At 40.4% G+C, this 14,802-nt stretch overlaps 3 protein-coding genes across 4 annotated transcripts; 1 reads left to right on the top strand and 2 right to left on the bottom strand.

The window, feature by feature from the left end:
* Positions 1–114: 114 nt before the first annotated feature.
* toporsa (topoisomerase I binding, arginine/serine-rich a) lies at positions 115–3,961 on the bottom strand. Its single transcript, XM_008316681.3, has 2 exons — positions 3,778–3,961; positions 115–2,884 (listed from the first exon to the last, which is right to left on the bottom strand). The coding sequence occupies exon 2, from the start codon at positions 2,879–2,881 to the stop codon at positions 437–439; it is 2,445 nt and encodes an 814-aa protein (XP_008314903.1). The 5' UTR covers positions 2,882–2,884; positions 3,778–3,961; the 3' UTR covers positions 115–436.
* Positions 3,962–4,545: 584 nt separating this feature from the next.
* ndufb6 (NADH:ubiquinone oxidoreductase subunit B) lies at positions 4,546–5,776 on the bottom strand. The gene is made up of 4 exons (XM_008316680.3): positions 5,491–5,776; positions 5,300–5,392; positions 4,837–4,887; positions 4,546–4,682 (listed from the first exon to the last, which is right to left on the bottom strand). Exons 1-4 carry the CDS (start codon positions 5,668–5,670, stop codon positions 4,617–4,619), a joined length of 390 nt encoding a protein of 129 aa, XP_008314902.1. The 5' UTR covers positions 5,671–5,776; the 3' UTR covers positions 4,546–4,616.
* Positions 5,777–5,903: 127 nt separating this feature from the next.
* On the top strand, positions 5,904–11,691 carry LOC103383530 (PRELI domain-containing protein 1, mitochondrial-like). Of its 2 annotated transcripts, XM_008316679.3 has the most exons (6): positions 5,904–6,113; positions 6,781–6,991; positions 7,296–7,521; positions 7,821–7,934; positions 8,083–8,161; positions 10,052–11,691. In XM_008316679.3, the coding sequence occupies exons 2-6, from the start codon at positions 6,900–6,902 to the stop codon at positions 10,168–10,170; spliced, it is 630 nt and encodes a 209-aa protein (XP_008314901.1). In that variant the 5' UTR covers positions 5,904–6,113; positions 6,781–6,899; the 3' UTR covers positions 10,171–11,691. The 2 variants fall into 2 exon arrangements, with proteins under 2 accessions (XP_008314901.1, XP_008314900.1); XM_008316678.3 differs by lacking the exon at positions 10,052–11,691 and having other exon boundaries at positions 5,920–6,033; positions 8,083–9,442.
* Positions 11,692–14,802: the final 3,111 nt, after the last annotated feature.

Below are 14,802 nucleotides of genomic sequence, written 5' to 3'. Positions count from 1 at the left end.
AAGATCTGCTGATTCTTTTTTTAAGTGAATTAAACAAAAACAAACTGTTGATGTTACTATCTTCTAGTGATGCTATGCTACCTCGTTGTTAATGCAACAATGACAATAAAATACTTTGTTTTAGATACAAATTTATTTTAAAAGCACCTTTGTTTTAATCTACACACTTGATAGTAAATTCTACTCCATGAGCAGCAGGTCATAATTGGTTTGTTTTGAAGAATATGAAAAAGACAACAGAAGAAGAAGACTTTATAATAAAATCATATCCCTGATATCATATATCATAAGTATGTGCAGATTGCAATAGTAAAAATTTAAATACATCTGTTTTTGACAACATTTCTTTCTATTTAATCATGGCACAGAGAACAGTAGTGGTTTGAGTGAACCACGTCAACTCTAACTGGCTCTAAGGCTTTAGTACCAAACACATCTATGACCCAGGGGTCAGAGGGCCAGGTTCTTCTGGGTCCACTGATGTGTCGTCCACACAGTTGTCCCTGTTAGTGGTGCTGCTGACCTGGTTGACGCAGACATTTGTCCAAGAATCACTATCACTGTCGATGGTGATGACGGTGAGTGAGCGCTCCTCCTCGCACTTGTCGTTACGCCTGTGTTTTTTACTTTTCTTCTTGTGCTTTTTCTTTTTCTTGTGATGCCGCTTGCTCTGTTCCGCCGAGCATTCCTTGTCCACGTGCTGCTCCTCGTCGCTGCGGCTCCTGCTGCTCTTTCTCGATCTGTCCTTGGATTTTTTCCTGTGCTTCTCTTTGCTCTTCTTCTTGTGTTTTGTTGATCTGGAGGAGTCCATATTTGGACATGAATCAGATGGTGTGCACTTGGACGGACTGTCCAAATGTCTGCTTTTGTATTTCCTTTTTCCACCCGGCTTGTCGTGATAAAACCTCCCTTTTGTGGAAGGCGAGCGACTATGAGATGGAGAACAAGAATACCTCCTTTTGTGTTTTTGTGAGTCTCTGCTGTGGCTTCTGGAGCAAGAGTTTGACGAGTGTCTATCTAAATACCTTCCACTACTATAAGAGTACGACTGTTTCTCTGTATAATCCTTTCCACCGTCATGACTGTAATGTCTATATGAGTGATAACTCCGGTAACTTTCGCTACTCCTGTGATACCTGTCAATATCTGAGGGCAAGTCTCTGCCCCTGTAATAAGAATGACTTCTCTGCCTGGTAACGCTGCTCTGGGAGGTAACTGGGCTTCTGCTTGAATGTCTGCGCTCTCTACTGCATGACCTCCTTCTCCTGTGTTCTCTGTCCTTTGACTTGTGCCTCTTCCTCAGGCTCTTGCTTCCATCCTGTCTTCTATCTCTGTCTTTTCTGTCTGATCTATCGGGTGTTTTGTATCTGCTGGAGCCTTCCTTTGAATTCAACTGCAGATAGTGGTATTTTTCTACTCGTGATCGTTCTGTGCCACTTGGAGTACTAGCATGTGAAGCGGTGGAGCTTGAACTAGAGAGATGGAGGGACAAGGAAAGCATCGAAGGTGTGGGAGGCACTGCGGTGTTATCCTCACTGTCAGAGTCTGAGTTAGAAGAGAGCTGGATGAGCTCAGGAGTCCTCTCAGATCTTGGCTTAACAAATCCCACTATGACACACTCAGAATCAGAGGACAAACACTCCTGGCTGTTGGCTCCACCCTGACTGACACCTCCTTGGTTCTGTTGCTCCATGTGCTGCGGGGACTTTTTAAACTCTTTTGTCTCTTCCTCCTCCCCCTCAAAGCTGCTGTCTGAGTCTAATTCAAATAATATACGATGGCCTGCTCTGCTAACCTCTGATGTTGCATATGATGGACCTGGTGTCTCGCCATCAGACACGGAGTGACCCAGAGTAGACGTGGACTCTCTGGGCTGGTCCAACTCCTCTGAATGCTCCTCATCCTCTGAGATGGCTATTACAGATGAGTTGGAGCTGCTGTTTTCTTCTGAAGGACCGGCTGGACAGTCGTAAACAGCGTGGTGGTCATGGGTCTCCATATTGAACGGAGATTTAGCAAAACAAATAAATTCGTGTAAAAAATGATCGGTGCGGCCCTGGAGAAACGGCCTCAGCTCTTCCTGAAAGACTTCACTCTCCATGTCAAAACATGTGATTTTTGACATGATGATGTGCTGAACCATGTTGACCAAACCCCCAATAGGCCCATATAGCACCAAGAGTTCTCTTTTCAGCCAGGGAACCAGTCTATGCAGACAGGCGGGATTTCTTTGGTAAAACTTGGCAGAGATGTCTCGGGATCGTCCACCGTCCTGAACAGTCCGAACCCTAACGCCCCAGCGGTACAGGTCCCTCCTAAAGTTGATCATTTCTTGTTCTCTGATTTTGGTTGCTTCCCTGCCTTCACGTGCTGCTTTTTTCCTTGCTGCCAGTCTCATCATCATTTGACGTAAATAACGGTCATGGTCCTGTTGGGCAGATGTTGTTGTTGTTGTTGTTGTTGTTGGGGCCTCGAACACAACTCCAGTATGCTGTTGCACAGAGGTTCTTTCCTGTCTCTGCCGATGGACACCAGTTAGAGTGGTGCGATATCTAAACCGCACTCCACCAAAGGACCCAAAAGAGCCATTATTTGAGGGCCGCAAATCATACTTTTGAAAGTCTTGCTCTGTCTTGACACTGTGGTAGATGGAATTAAACGGCTGTTTGCACAGTGGACATTCTGCTTTGTTCTTGGCCCACTCCCGTATACACTTAAAACAGAATTTGTGAAGACAGATGTCCAGATAGGAGATATTACTAAAAATATCCAAACAGATGGGACACTTTGAATCAGGAGATGCATCTGCAGACATGGCTCCAGATGTTTTCCTTCTGGAGTTCTTAGTACTCCGCTCCGAGACCGCCTTGACCGATGACATGATCTGATCCAAAAAAAGAGAGAACATAGTTACCAATTTAAAAATATTTTACATCTAATTAGAAGTAGAAAACCATTTCAGCTGATGAGTTCCTGTGTTGTGTTATGACAAAATTATATTCTGTGCCATTATCCTCCATTTGACTTGTACTGAAACTCATGTAGTCAGCGGAAAAGAAAAATTGCCTTCCCTCCCCCCCCAAAAAAACAAATAGAAAAACAATAGAGCAAGAGTCTATGTCGTAATCGATATACCAGTGACTCAAAAATACTCGCTGGCCAATAGTCACCCCATTAAATGATTACATCCAATATCGAATGCCTTTGATAGTTGGTAAGTTGCCATGGCAATTATGTACTGTATCTGCCCAACTTGGAAAGGTTGGCTAAAGTTCAAAGGCAGTTATCAAGTCCCTGAATTGGCACGTTCAAAAATAGCGTTTTGTTGTTTTTTTTCTGAGTCTGACGTGTATGTCATTGATAAAACACCTGATAAAACTAAATCTAAATTAAACTGAGAGTATTTTTACATTAATCAAACATTGTACTGGTGTTCACAAGTTCAGATTTTGACTAAAACTAATCTGTCAATATTATGTCAGAACGTCTGTGTCTAACAGACAGACAGGCGTATGTAAACTCTCCGTTGTTTCGTTTTTATGGGACGATTTTAACCAAAGAAACGACCACTGAGAACACACCTGTTTATCGGTATACTGTTACCAGGTTGTTAACAAACACCGCAATGATCTGGGACTAATACACTGATATTTTCAATCATAGTGGCAAACTCCAGTTCAAAATTACCTTGTCTTGGTTAATTTAAGCTAACACGCTAGCAATGCTAAATATCGACTAAAGTAAAATGAAGTAAAAGAAAAGTTGTAGAAATAGTACCTCTGCCTTTGTCGAACGGGTTTGAGGTTGGTAACTGAATATTCCTTTCCGTCTTGTAAATGGAACATTTGTTTTAAAGCAGCTGTCACTCCATAATAGTTATAGTTTCAGACAGCCTGGCCTCATAAGGCTCTCTGGGATATTCTTCTTCTGTTTGAGTTAGTCTTACCACTGACAATTACCAGTTGCTGCCTCTTAGAGGTGCATTCCGGTACTACACTACATTACAAGTGACAAAAGTGTGACCTAAACTTAAATGCTTTTATTTCCAGTTACTCTGTGGTCTTCCTAGGTCAAAATAAAGTAGGCATCTAACATTTTTATATGAGTTTGTTATTGATTACAGGTCAGTGTTTCTTTTTGCTACTAACCTTCATTGTTTTATACTTGTCTCAACTTCAGATCTTTTCAACATCCAACCTTGATTAGTCTGGAATAAACATATCTGTATCTTTAACATAGTTGTGAATCCAGCATATCAGTAATTGTAGCTATCAATTTCTGAGGTGAGAGTAAAGATCCTACTTACAATGCTTTTTGTATATATGTAGAAGTTTAAACTATAAAGTTTGAGTTATTTTGCACTGGTGCAGGTTGCATATTCAGCATTTTCAGAGCATGAGGTTGGTAAACTTTTGTTTCTATTAAGTTGTTTTCATTTGCATTGTGTCTGTTTGACTTATCTACTTTATAATTAGTAAAATAAAATACAGCAATACTCACAGTTCACAATACGAAATACAGAGCAGTGATTTATAGTCAATCACATATGTTATAATGAACTTTTTATTGTTAGATACATAGTTATTTGTACAAAGTAATTCTTGAAGGCTTCAGCATCAGTGGTGACCCTTGAACTCAGGCAGTTCTGGAACAACTTCACCTGTCTCTGCGATGATGTCACCCTAAACACAAAATCAAGTTGATAAACACTGAAAAACAATCCAAAATGCTTCAGGGGATTCATAGAGCTATGGAACACAGACAGTTGTGAAAATAGTACGTAGAGTAGATCTCAAAGATTACATGATAAGCCATAGTTTCATGAACCATACTTACTGGGTACACCGGTTCTCTGTCACCAACAATACTATAGAACCTGTCCTGTTTCTGTGAAAAAACATAATATGTATCTTGTTTAATATAATTATTTTAAACATGAGCTCACAATTACAATTTAAAGGTACAAGTTGCGAGTTAACACCCAACAGTCTATCACAGCTCCCCACTGATTCAAAAGGGTTCATCAGTTTTATATCTTTTTTCCATGGGACAGTTAACAGGTCCAGTACAGTACACATGTAAAGACGAACAATCATTTTCACACCCGCGCACACACTCATAACTATAGTTGATTTAGCGTTAACGATTTAGCGTTAACAATTCATCTAGTGCTTTTTCATCCCCTTTTCCCCAACACCACCCCACACCACCCCACACACAACAGAAAAGCATACAAAATCTATACTTAAGAACAAACAGTAATCTTCTTGCTATAAATGTAACTATAAATGTAACTTACCATAACATAGTATTTTGAGCAGTAATGAGCAAACCATGCAGGAATCAAACCTATGGTTACGACGGCAACTGCTCCTTTGTAGACTTTGTGGGTCTGTGAAAAGAACAACACACAAACGTGAATGTAATCCCCATTGGTGTACACATATACTTTTAAATGGCTTAAATTATTTTGGAAATCTATAGACTCACGTAAAGCCTCCACAGGGTCTGCGGCTCCAGGAAACGATTCCAGAACCTCGTAATAGGGCCAGGAGGTTTAGCCTGTATGACGGGTTCCCTCGGGCTGAGCTCCTGGTCCTTCAGCCACTGCTTGCGGAGCTTTGAGAGCTGCTCGAATCGGAGCTTTTCGTCGGGTGTATACCCAGACATGTTGTGTTTTTAAACGTTTAACCTCCAAAGGCCTACAAAGACACAATGGGTGACAGAACCGATAGAAACAAACGAAGAAGAGAAAGCGGAAACAGATTTTATTTGCTATTCTTTTAAGGAACCCAGACAAATCAATGTCGCCACCTACTGCCTTGGAGTGTTACTGAAGTTGTTGTTGTTGTACATTGTAGTGACCAGAGGATGGCGGTAAAGCAACTGCGTTCATGTAAGGTGCAGCCCAATCCTCAAATGAAGAAGAATTTAAAGACCGGAACTAATATAATTAAAAATATAGATAAGCTACGTACTTGATCCTGTATGAATAGTCTGTCACGTGTTCCCTGTACACGTCAGGAACTTTAGGTAGGATTTGTCAATACCTCTTCCGGAGGCAGACAAACTGAACATTTAACATCTTGCCGTTTTATTAACAGTGTTTTCAGGTAAGACTCGTTCTTAGCCGTATGAACCAGTCATATGTCAATATTGTTTTTTATAATTATCGATTAAATGTGTGAGTCAGAAATAATTGTCCACTTTAATTAGACGTGGGGTTGGAAACAGAGTTGTTGTTTTGAATGACATGATGTCTGCTGAGCTGTGGGAGTGCGAAGGTGACCAACTAGCTGCTAGCTCTTAGCCATGAGGAAACCACTCGCCTCATCTTTATTTATTTACCAATGTATTCGTTTAGAGACAATGCAATAAACGTGTCATGCCATAAAAAAGTTGCAGATGTGTTGTATATTCATAAAAACTCAGGCACTCAACTAATTAGTCACTTAATTAGTCAACAATAATTTTCCGTACTTTGACAGCAGTAGGTCAAAGATAAAATGTTTTGAATTCAACTTTTAAAAATACTTCACAGGAACTCAACCATATTAATTAATTCATACATAGCATTCGATATTATTTCCGTCATTTGGTTTCAACATTGTTTGTGTGGTTGATGTTGAACGTAACAAAACCAACAACAAAACATTAATAATAATTAGGATATTTGTATAAATCAAATTACCTTCCAATGTACCTACTATATAAAAGTACTGTGTTATGAGTTATTTTGAGATAATTGACTTAAATCATCTTTATTTTATTTCTTTTAAGGACTGCTGCAAGCTGTGGATGGAGTCAGCGTCCGGGATTTTAGTGTTTCAATTGGTCACAGCAGGAAGCCACAGAGTTAGGGAATTCTGGACTTCCTGATCAACAGCACAGTGGGGAAAATGGTCAAGTACTTCTGTAATAACACCGACATCAGGAGCACATGGGACTATGTTGTCTCTGCTTTCTGGCAGAGATACCCCAATCCTTTCAGGTATCTGTGTGTGTGTGTGTGTGTGTGTGTAGCTGCTTGTTCTGTTACCTGTTCCCTGTTTTGGACCTGTTATTGTGTCACATTGTTGTACATGCTTCTTAATTTTAACATTTAAGTACAAATAGAAGAGCTCTTTGTTGTGACCAAAATGGAGAACCAAGAAACACTCTGGGGAAGTAAAACAAAGGTTGGACTAGAGATGGTTTCATCATTGCCTAAATACTTCACCTGGCTTCTTTAGAAACCTTTTGTATTTTGACAAAAAAATAAATTCTAAACACATGATTATCTTTCCATCCACCAGCACCCATGTCTTAACAGAGGACGTTGTGTACCGAGAGGTGACTTCGAACAACCGGCTCCTGTCCAGGCGGCTGCTGACAAAGACCAATCGGCTTCCTCGCTGGGCCGACAGGTTCTTTCCCTCTGGTATTTCCCGTTGCGTGTACATCATTGAGGACTCCATTGTCAACCCTGTGGACAGAAAACTGACCACTTACACCTGGAACCTCAACCACACCACACTCATGGTGAGTTGCTGTACTAATCTGTCATTTCTGGGGATTTTGGAAATAATCCTTTTTGACATTTATTAGACATGTATTATCAAATCCATAAAAAACAGAATATATATTTAAATATCCTACTTTTGCCTGACATTTTTCACTGCTATTGTTCTCTTTTTGACATTTTGACAAGACATTTTGTCTTCATTTTTTTAATGGAAATGCAGTGTTTTGTGGATATGATTTGAATGTAGTTCAAATTAAATGAAATCACCTCACAATCTTACCATGACCTGTTGTCACCTTTGTCGGTCCTATTTCAGTCAGTCGAGGAACGTTGTGTCTTCCAAGACTCCACAGACGAGCCGGACACTACCCTACTCAAACGGGAGGCCTGGATTTCCTCTGGTATTTTTGGCTTCTCCCGACCCATTCAGGTACTTCCTGAACTTCACCTTGAAGTTCTTTTCTTTAATGTGATACAGGTTCAAGATCAGACACATTTTTTTTAGCGGTTTGATGTATTTATAATCATCTTCCTGTCTGTTTTGAACTAAATGTGACATTTCCTTTTTTTGTTTGCAGGAGTTTGGATTATCTCGCTACAAGAGTAACCAGGTGAAGGCCATGAAAGGGCTGGAATATGCACTGTCCAATCTACGAGGTATGTGGACACGTCGTCACAGCAGAGAAACAAAACAAAACTTCTTTGTTTATTCATTAAAAACTAACACCTAAACCTAGTGCCATTAGTCAGATAATTGCACCAAAATGATCATTTTTGCGAGGATGCAGTAAAATATCTCAAGTCTTTAGTGTCTTAAATTTGCAGGTGTTATAATAAACAGGAACTGCTTGGTTTTGGGTTTTTCTGGATCTATAAATAACATTTTAGTTCTTGTTTTGTGATTGTATCACCCTGCTGTGGAGTTTAGTGTTGTTACGGCCGTGTGTTGTGGTCATTCAGCAAACTGTCATCCTTATGTGTTTCATCCATCGCTTCATTTCTGTCTCGACTCCACCTTCATCTGTGTTGCCATCTGAAGTGTCGTGGTGAGTACGGTGCGGCAGTGAGGCATCGACCCACAACCGCAGGCCTTGACAGATTGTCGTGTGATTTGTTTAATTATACTGTGGTGCAGGCAGCGACACTCTTCCTGTAAATGTAGAATGTGACTTAGCAGAATTAGAGAAAACCCTTCTAGTGTCGTACAGGAACAGATCGTTGATGGTGGTCTTATAGCCAAACCCTGGACCCAGACTTTTACATGACTTTTTCCTGTGAAAATTTCACAGGAAAAACTCAGAGGCAGAGAGGAGGTAATTGAACCACATCCTATTCTTAACATATGGAATTCAAGTGAGGAATTGTATAAACACATCGAGCACGAACCCTGCGAGCAGTTTCTCAGGTTGTTCTGATTATTATTGAGATGTTGTTTCCTTCTTAAGATCTGCAGATTTTATTTTCCTCCGCAGCCAAAGGAAACACTTGTATCTGTGTGTCAAAACATGCCACACTCAGCCCTCTGTCACACTACCATTACCCTCGTGTTGTCGTTCTCACGTGAGTTGCAGGGACAAATAGGAGTGGATACAGATACAGTCAGAGGTGAATGACCTCACCTGACCCCTGCGCACTAACCCTAACATCTCTGCTGTGGAAAATAAAAGTCTGAGTCACATTTTAGTAGACGCTTTATTGTCCAGTGTACATGTGTTCAGAGTCAACAGGCCTCAGCCCGGCCAGCAACTGAACTGGAAATCCTCTGATCCCAGAGCTGGTCTTTCAACCACTAAGCCACAGACTGTCTGTGACCTGTTTTATCTTTTGTCCTGATTTGTGTTTTTGCTTCTTTGTTTTTTGTTATTTTTTCAGACGTCGCCATCTGTTTGGTTACATCAAATACAATTTTGATGGAGCCATGACGTAGCATGAATTGTTGCCTAAAAATGTCATTTTCCCTTGAGGGTCGACAGTGCAACATTATTGACTTTCTCCTGCAGGGGGAGCTATAAACGCAATCGTTCACGTGTGCAGAGATCCCTCTATATCATTTCAATGCTTCAAATGTTCACGTGTGCACAGATCCCTCTATATCATTTCAATGCTTCACCTCGTACTGTACATTACAGCCAGTCAGCAGAAATGGTACATAGCTCCACTGTTGTGTGGTGCTGTACACCTCTGGCAACTGTGATACAAAACGTTAAAATGAGGAGCCATCGTCAAAATAGAAAATCTGTAGTGACGGAAGAGTCACATGACACTGAGCTCCAATCAGGTTAGTAAATGCATTTTGCAAAAACAAAAACAAAAACAAAAAAAAAACCCAACTGTGTCCTTGTTGTTTTTTATAGAGGAGGTTTGTTCTTAGGCCTTAGATCTACTAGTAAATGTCTACACTGCAGTAGCTCGAATGATCCTCTAGAGGGCTTAAAGGTATGACTTCAGTCTGGGATGAGGTGTGTGAAGCATTTTGAGACTTAACTGTGTTCTCGTGTCCTCTGTGTCCTCTGTGTCCTTGTTGTGTGAGTTCTCTGGCCGTTGCAGGAGACACAGCACCGTGGCTCCTCAGTGACACCGTGAAGGACGCGTCAGGAAAGGCCAAAGAAGCCGCCAAGAACCTGGCTTCAGCTGCTGCTCCACCCAAAACACAGCAGTTCATCTGACCTGCCTGTGTGTGTGTGTGTGAGTGTGTGTGTGTCTGTTGTGTGTGTGTGTGTGTGTGTGTGATCTTGGAAGATCTTTCCATTATTTTTGGTTAATGCTTTGATAACCCTCTGTCCTTGTAGGGACATTATCAGGTCTCCCTGAGGAAAGAGGGTATTTTGAGGTTTAAGGTTAAGTTTAGAGTCAGGGTTAGATTTAGGCCTGACTCAAGGTAAGCACTAAGATTAAGCAACATTTGTAGCGGTTACGGTCAGGGTAGGAATTTCGCGAATGTGTCATGTTTATGTTTATGAAGTCGTCACAACTCATGAAAACCAGACTCTGTGTGTGTTTGTGTGTGTGTGTTTGTGTGTGTCTGGGTACGGTGGGTACAACACAAACATCTTTTGATCATCATTAACGTCTCAGCTAGACTGAAGGCTGTAGGTTGTCACTCACCCACGGTCCCTGAGTCATCATCACTGGTCATCTTTCCCGTGGGAACCTCCATCATTTCTCCACGACAGTTGCACTGAAATATAGGATTCATTTTTCTGCTGCTTGTTTTCACCCGGTCCTGTCTTGGACTGACTGTGTCTTTTCTCAATCAACGTTGATTTAAACCTCAGGTCTTGTCCGGTCTGAAGTCTTTGAATGAAACACCAATCCATTCAGAGACTTTGAGACCAGCTGCACGTGAAAGCTGCAACTTACTGGACTTTCCTGTATATGTATACATATACTGTATGTATGTAACATATGTATATATATATTTTATATGTACATACAATATATGTGTATATATGTTTATGTGTGTACATATATTTGTGAGTATACATGTTGATATATGTATATATGTACATGTATGTATATATATTTATATATGTATGTATATGTATATATATATATATATACACGCGTATATATATGTATATATATGCATTACATGTGAATACCATGGTTCTACTACAGCAGGTATGTTTCTTTTTTTGCAGTAGTCACATATCACAATAGCATTAGATGATTATTTAATTCTTATATGCATAAAGAACTTAATTGTATATTTTACCACTCGTTTATTTCATGATCGCTGGCTTTTTAAGGTCTTATTCCGACAATAACATTTATTTATGAAAATGAAGTCGTAGGTTGATGCCGTTTGCTGTTTCTATCCTGAGCTGATGAACTTAAAAAACACCAAATGGAAACGTATCTCAGTTTTATGTTTCTGCAGATTCTTAATGGAATGTGATCAGACGCTCAGCTGTCTCCACTGTGAGTAGATGTTTTTACTATGAACTGAATTCTCCCGTGTCGTTGACTTTCTGTGATCATTCATTCCATTTAAGACGCCTGCATTCTGTTTGTGCTTCAAGACTTGAAAAATAATATAATATATTTTGAAATAATATGTGTAAATGTATTCCAAGGATATATTTTGAAGAAATAAGAAGTTGAATGTTTAGATTCTTTTGCGAGATGTCTAACAGCCGAAAACCTGTTGAGCGGAGATCATTAAATCCTGTTATTTCTTGTTTAAATATGTGCTTTTTTTCCTCAAACCCAAAAACATAAACGTTCTAAACGACTCGATTACAGACCATCACAGGGACAATAAACTTTTTTTTTTGTATAAAACATTTTAATTATATTACAATGAGAGAACACACAATACCTTCAAGTGTTTGCTAAAAATTGTAGCCAGCACCAGATACTTGTGTACACGCGCTCGGGCGCAGAACAGAACAGAACAAAACAAAAGAAAAGGAACTTGTAATAACATCCTTCTGAATGCATTTTACACATCCGCTAAAAAGGAACATATTCACAGGTCTCTGGCACAGAACCCTCCCTCCTCTGAGCTGTGTCGCAGCCCAAACAAACTCCCTGCACCGCGGTCTCTTGTTTTACAGCAAGAACAAATGATGAACTTTGGAATTGTTATCAAAGAGTTCTGGAAAGACGTTAGCAGACCTCCACTCTGAATCAATAAATCACCAACCCCCTTACTGTGGGTTAAAACCCCTCTATGTACTCCTATCATCTAATTCCCATGTACTTTTATGAAAATCAAGAATACTTGACAAACGCTGGCCTCATTATTTACACCATGAACCCATGATTAGATTCTAACGGTAATATCCAGTAGAATAGTTGTTCAGGATTAGGAAAGTGAATTCTTTCTACCTTGAGTTGCGTATTTTATGTTTGTAAAATAAGGAATAATAAAGGAAAGCGTCCTCAATGAAACTCTTTTTAACAACAGGAAGGAAACGTGTGGTGAAAAAAAAAAAGTAATTCATTTAAGGAGTCTAATAATGTTGTCCTCTACTGTCCCATTCAGGAAGGCAGGATTAAAAGTGACTTTGTTTGGCAGACTGACAATTTTACCGAGACATTATTGTGTGGTGGGGTCAGCAGGTCAGGGGATGGAACGGTGTCTCCAACCTGATTTGCCGACACCCTCCTTCCCCGCTGACTGTGTGTGTGTGTGTGTGTTTGTGCTCGTTAAATACACTTCATACATTTAAGTGAGAATGAAACGTAACTGCATCTGATGGAACCATCATCACTGACTGGTGGAATCTCTCTCTCTCTCTCTCTCTCTCTCTCTCTCTTATAAAAATATCATTCCAAGGCACCTCATTATTTCAGAATGTTGCACTAAAAAAAAAAAGGTAAAACTGTCTGCCCACATCCAGTTACAACAGTCTGAGCACATTGGTCAACAGTTATTAATCTCAACTCTGGCTCTCGGCTCGTCTCATTCACTCAGTTTTCACCCCTCGTCCTTCTCACTGGGAGGTTCTGTGCAAGAGAGAATGTTCAGACGGTTGTTCATGTGACCAACAAAGTGAAAAAGGTCTCTTTGTTTTTGCTACAAACAGTCATGTACAAATCCTTTGACATGAATGTAAACTTTTTTTTAATCTTTTGAAAAAAAACAAAAACAACAACAAATCTCAAATTTTCATCTCAACTTATTTTTTTTTAGTTTTTGCCCTCCTGCAGTGTATGGAGAGGGAGTGCAGATAAGATGAAAAAAAAAAATCAAAAAGAGTTGGTCATAAACAAAAAAACAGACAAAAACGAAACGCACCACAGAGTCAAAAGCAAAACCACCTGCTTGTCTTAATCACCCCCGCGTCCCCCCACCCTCACACCCACCCTCTTCCTGTCAGAAAGCACAAGATGGTAAATATTGCTGTGTCTCAAGAGGTTTCCCCACGTCCAGGGGTAACACTTTCAGGGATGGACCGCTGGGAGAGCGGAGCGTGTACACCTTAAGCTGCCATCAGTGGGATTATTCTTTAGACGCTCCCCTCCCAGGGTCTCCTGCTAGAACAAAAACACATATTCAACATCACAACACGACTCAAATGACAAAACAAAAACGAAAAAAAAAAAAAAAATCAACAGAAAAACACGCCTGAAGCCCAAACGTTTTGAACCCTGTTGGTAACCATTAAAGGATGATGGGAAGCTGCCATGGGAGATGGAGAACCAGTGTGTTTGTTTCTTATGTGACGGTGGCAGCATTTGGCAGATGGATGGGCGTAAAGACAGGGCGTAGTACGACAGTGGCCTCATCTTCCCCTTCTCTTGCCCCTGATTGGTGGAAGTGTTTTTTTTTGGCATGATGATGGTTAAGTCCCCCCCCCCACGCTGTAAGAAGGCCATGAAGACAGGATGAGGATGAGGACTGGGACCTGAGCAGGGACCGCAGGTTCAAGGGGGGAGGGGTGGCGAGGGGTTGTGAAGGGGGGAGGAGGAGATTTTTCGAAGGCTCATCAAGGCACAGAATGACAGCAGGGGAGAGTCCACCAATGGGAGAGGGGCCAGTGTATCAGCTCCCCTGCCTCCACTCTCCTCTCAACAAGCCTGGCTTTCTCTCTGTCTGTCTCTCAATTACACACACACACACACACACACTCACCCACACATATACAGTATTATATATTTATATATATATTTATATATATTTATATCGATAGATATATATGGATATATGGATCTTTTTTGTCTTTTCATTACAAGGGCACATTTAGGAAAATATAATACAAAATCTAATACAAGAAATATAGACTACACTGGCTAGAATCACTTTGAGTGACGAGTAGCTTCTTTTGTAATACATTTTTTTTTGTTTGTCGTCTTTCAAGTAGTGTAATTTTTCTTTTTTTTTTTTCTTCTTGTTTTTCAGTCAGACCTGCCGCGGCGGATCGGCTCTACACGTGTTGTTGCAAGCCACCCCCCAAAAAAGCCCTCCAGATGATAGCGCCCGTTAAAAATGGTCGGAGAGCAACTACAGCGCCTCCTCTGTCAAAAGTGAATATGAGCCACTGCGAGCAGCGGTGAGAAGCTTCAGAAGTACGTATCGCTTAACAGAGAGAGGAAAGAAACTGTTAGTTGGTTGTTTTTTTTGTTTTGTTTTTGGTCACTTTTTTGTTATTTTTTTTGTTTTTTACACTTTCCGTCTTTATATTTACCCACACAGGTTAACACGTGCATGCTAAAAGGACTAAGAAAGAAAAAAAAAAAGACGACAACACCTGGATCTGAATTTCTTATCTGTGAAGCTGCTTTCAGACATGCTCTGAGGATCTGGACATTCACACACTGTCCTGAGAGCTCACAGCTAATCTGAATGA

This window comes from Cynoglossus semilaevis, chromosome 9, assembly GCF_000523025.1.
Source record: "Cynoglossus semilaevis isolate Cse_v1.0 chromosome 9, Cse_v1.0, whole genome shotgun sequence".
Classification (NCBI taxonomy): domain Eukaryota; kingdom Metazoa; phylum Chordata; class Actinopteri; order Pleuronectiformes; family Cynoglossidae; genus Cynoglossus; species Cynoglossus semilaevis.
The sequence above is the reverse complement of the archived record's forward strand: the minus strand, read 5'-3'. Positions and strand labels throughout refer to the sequence as shown.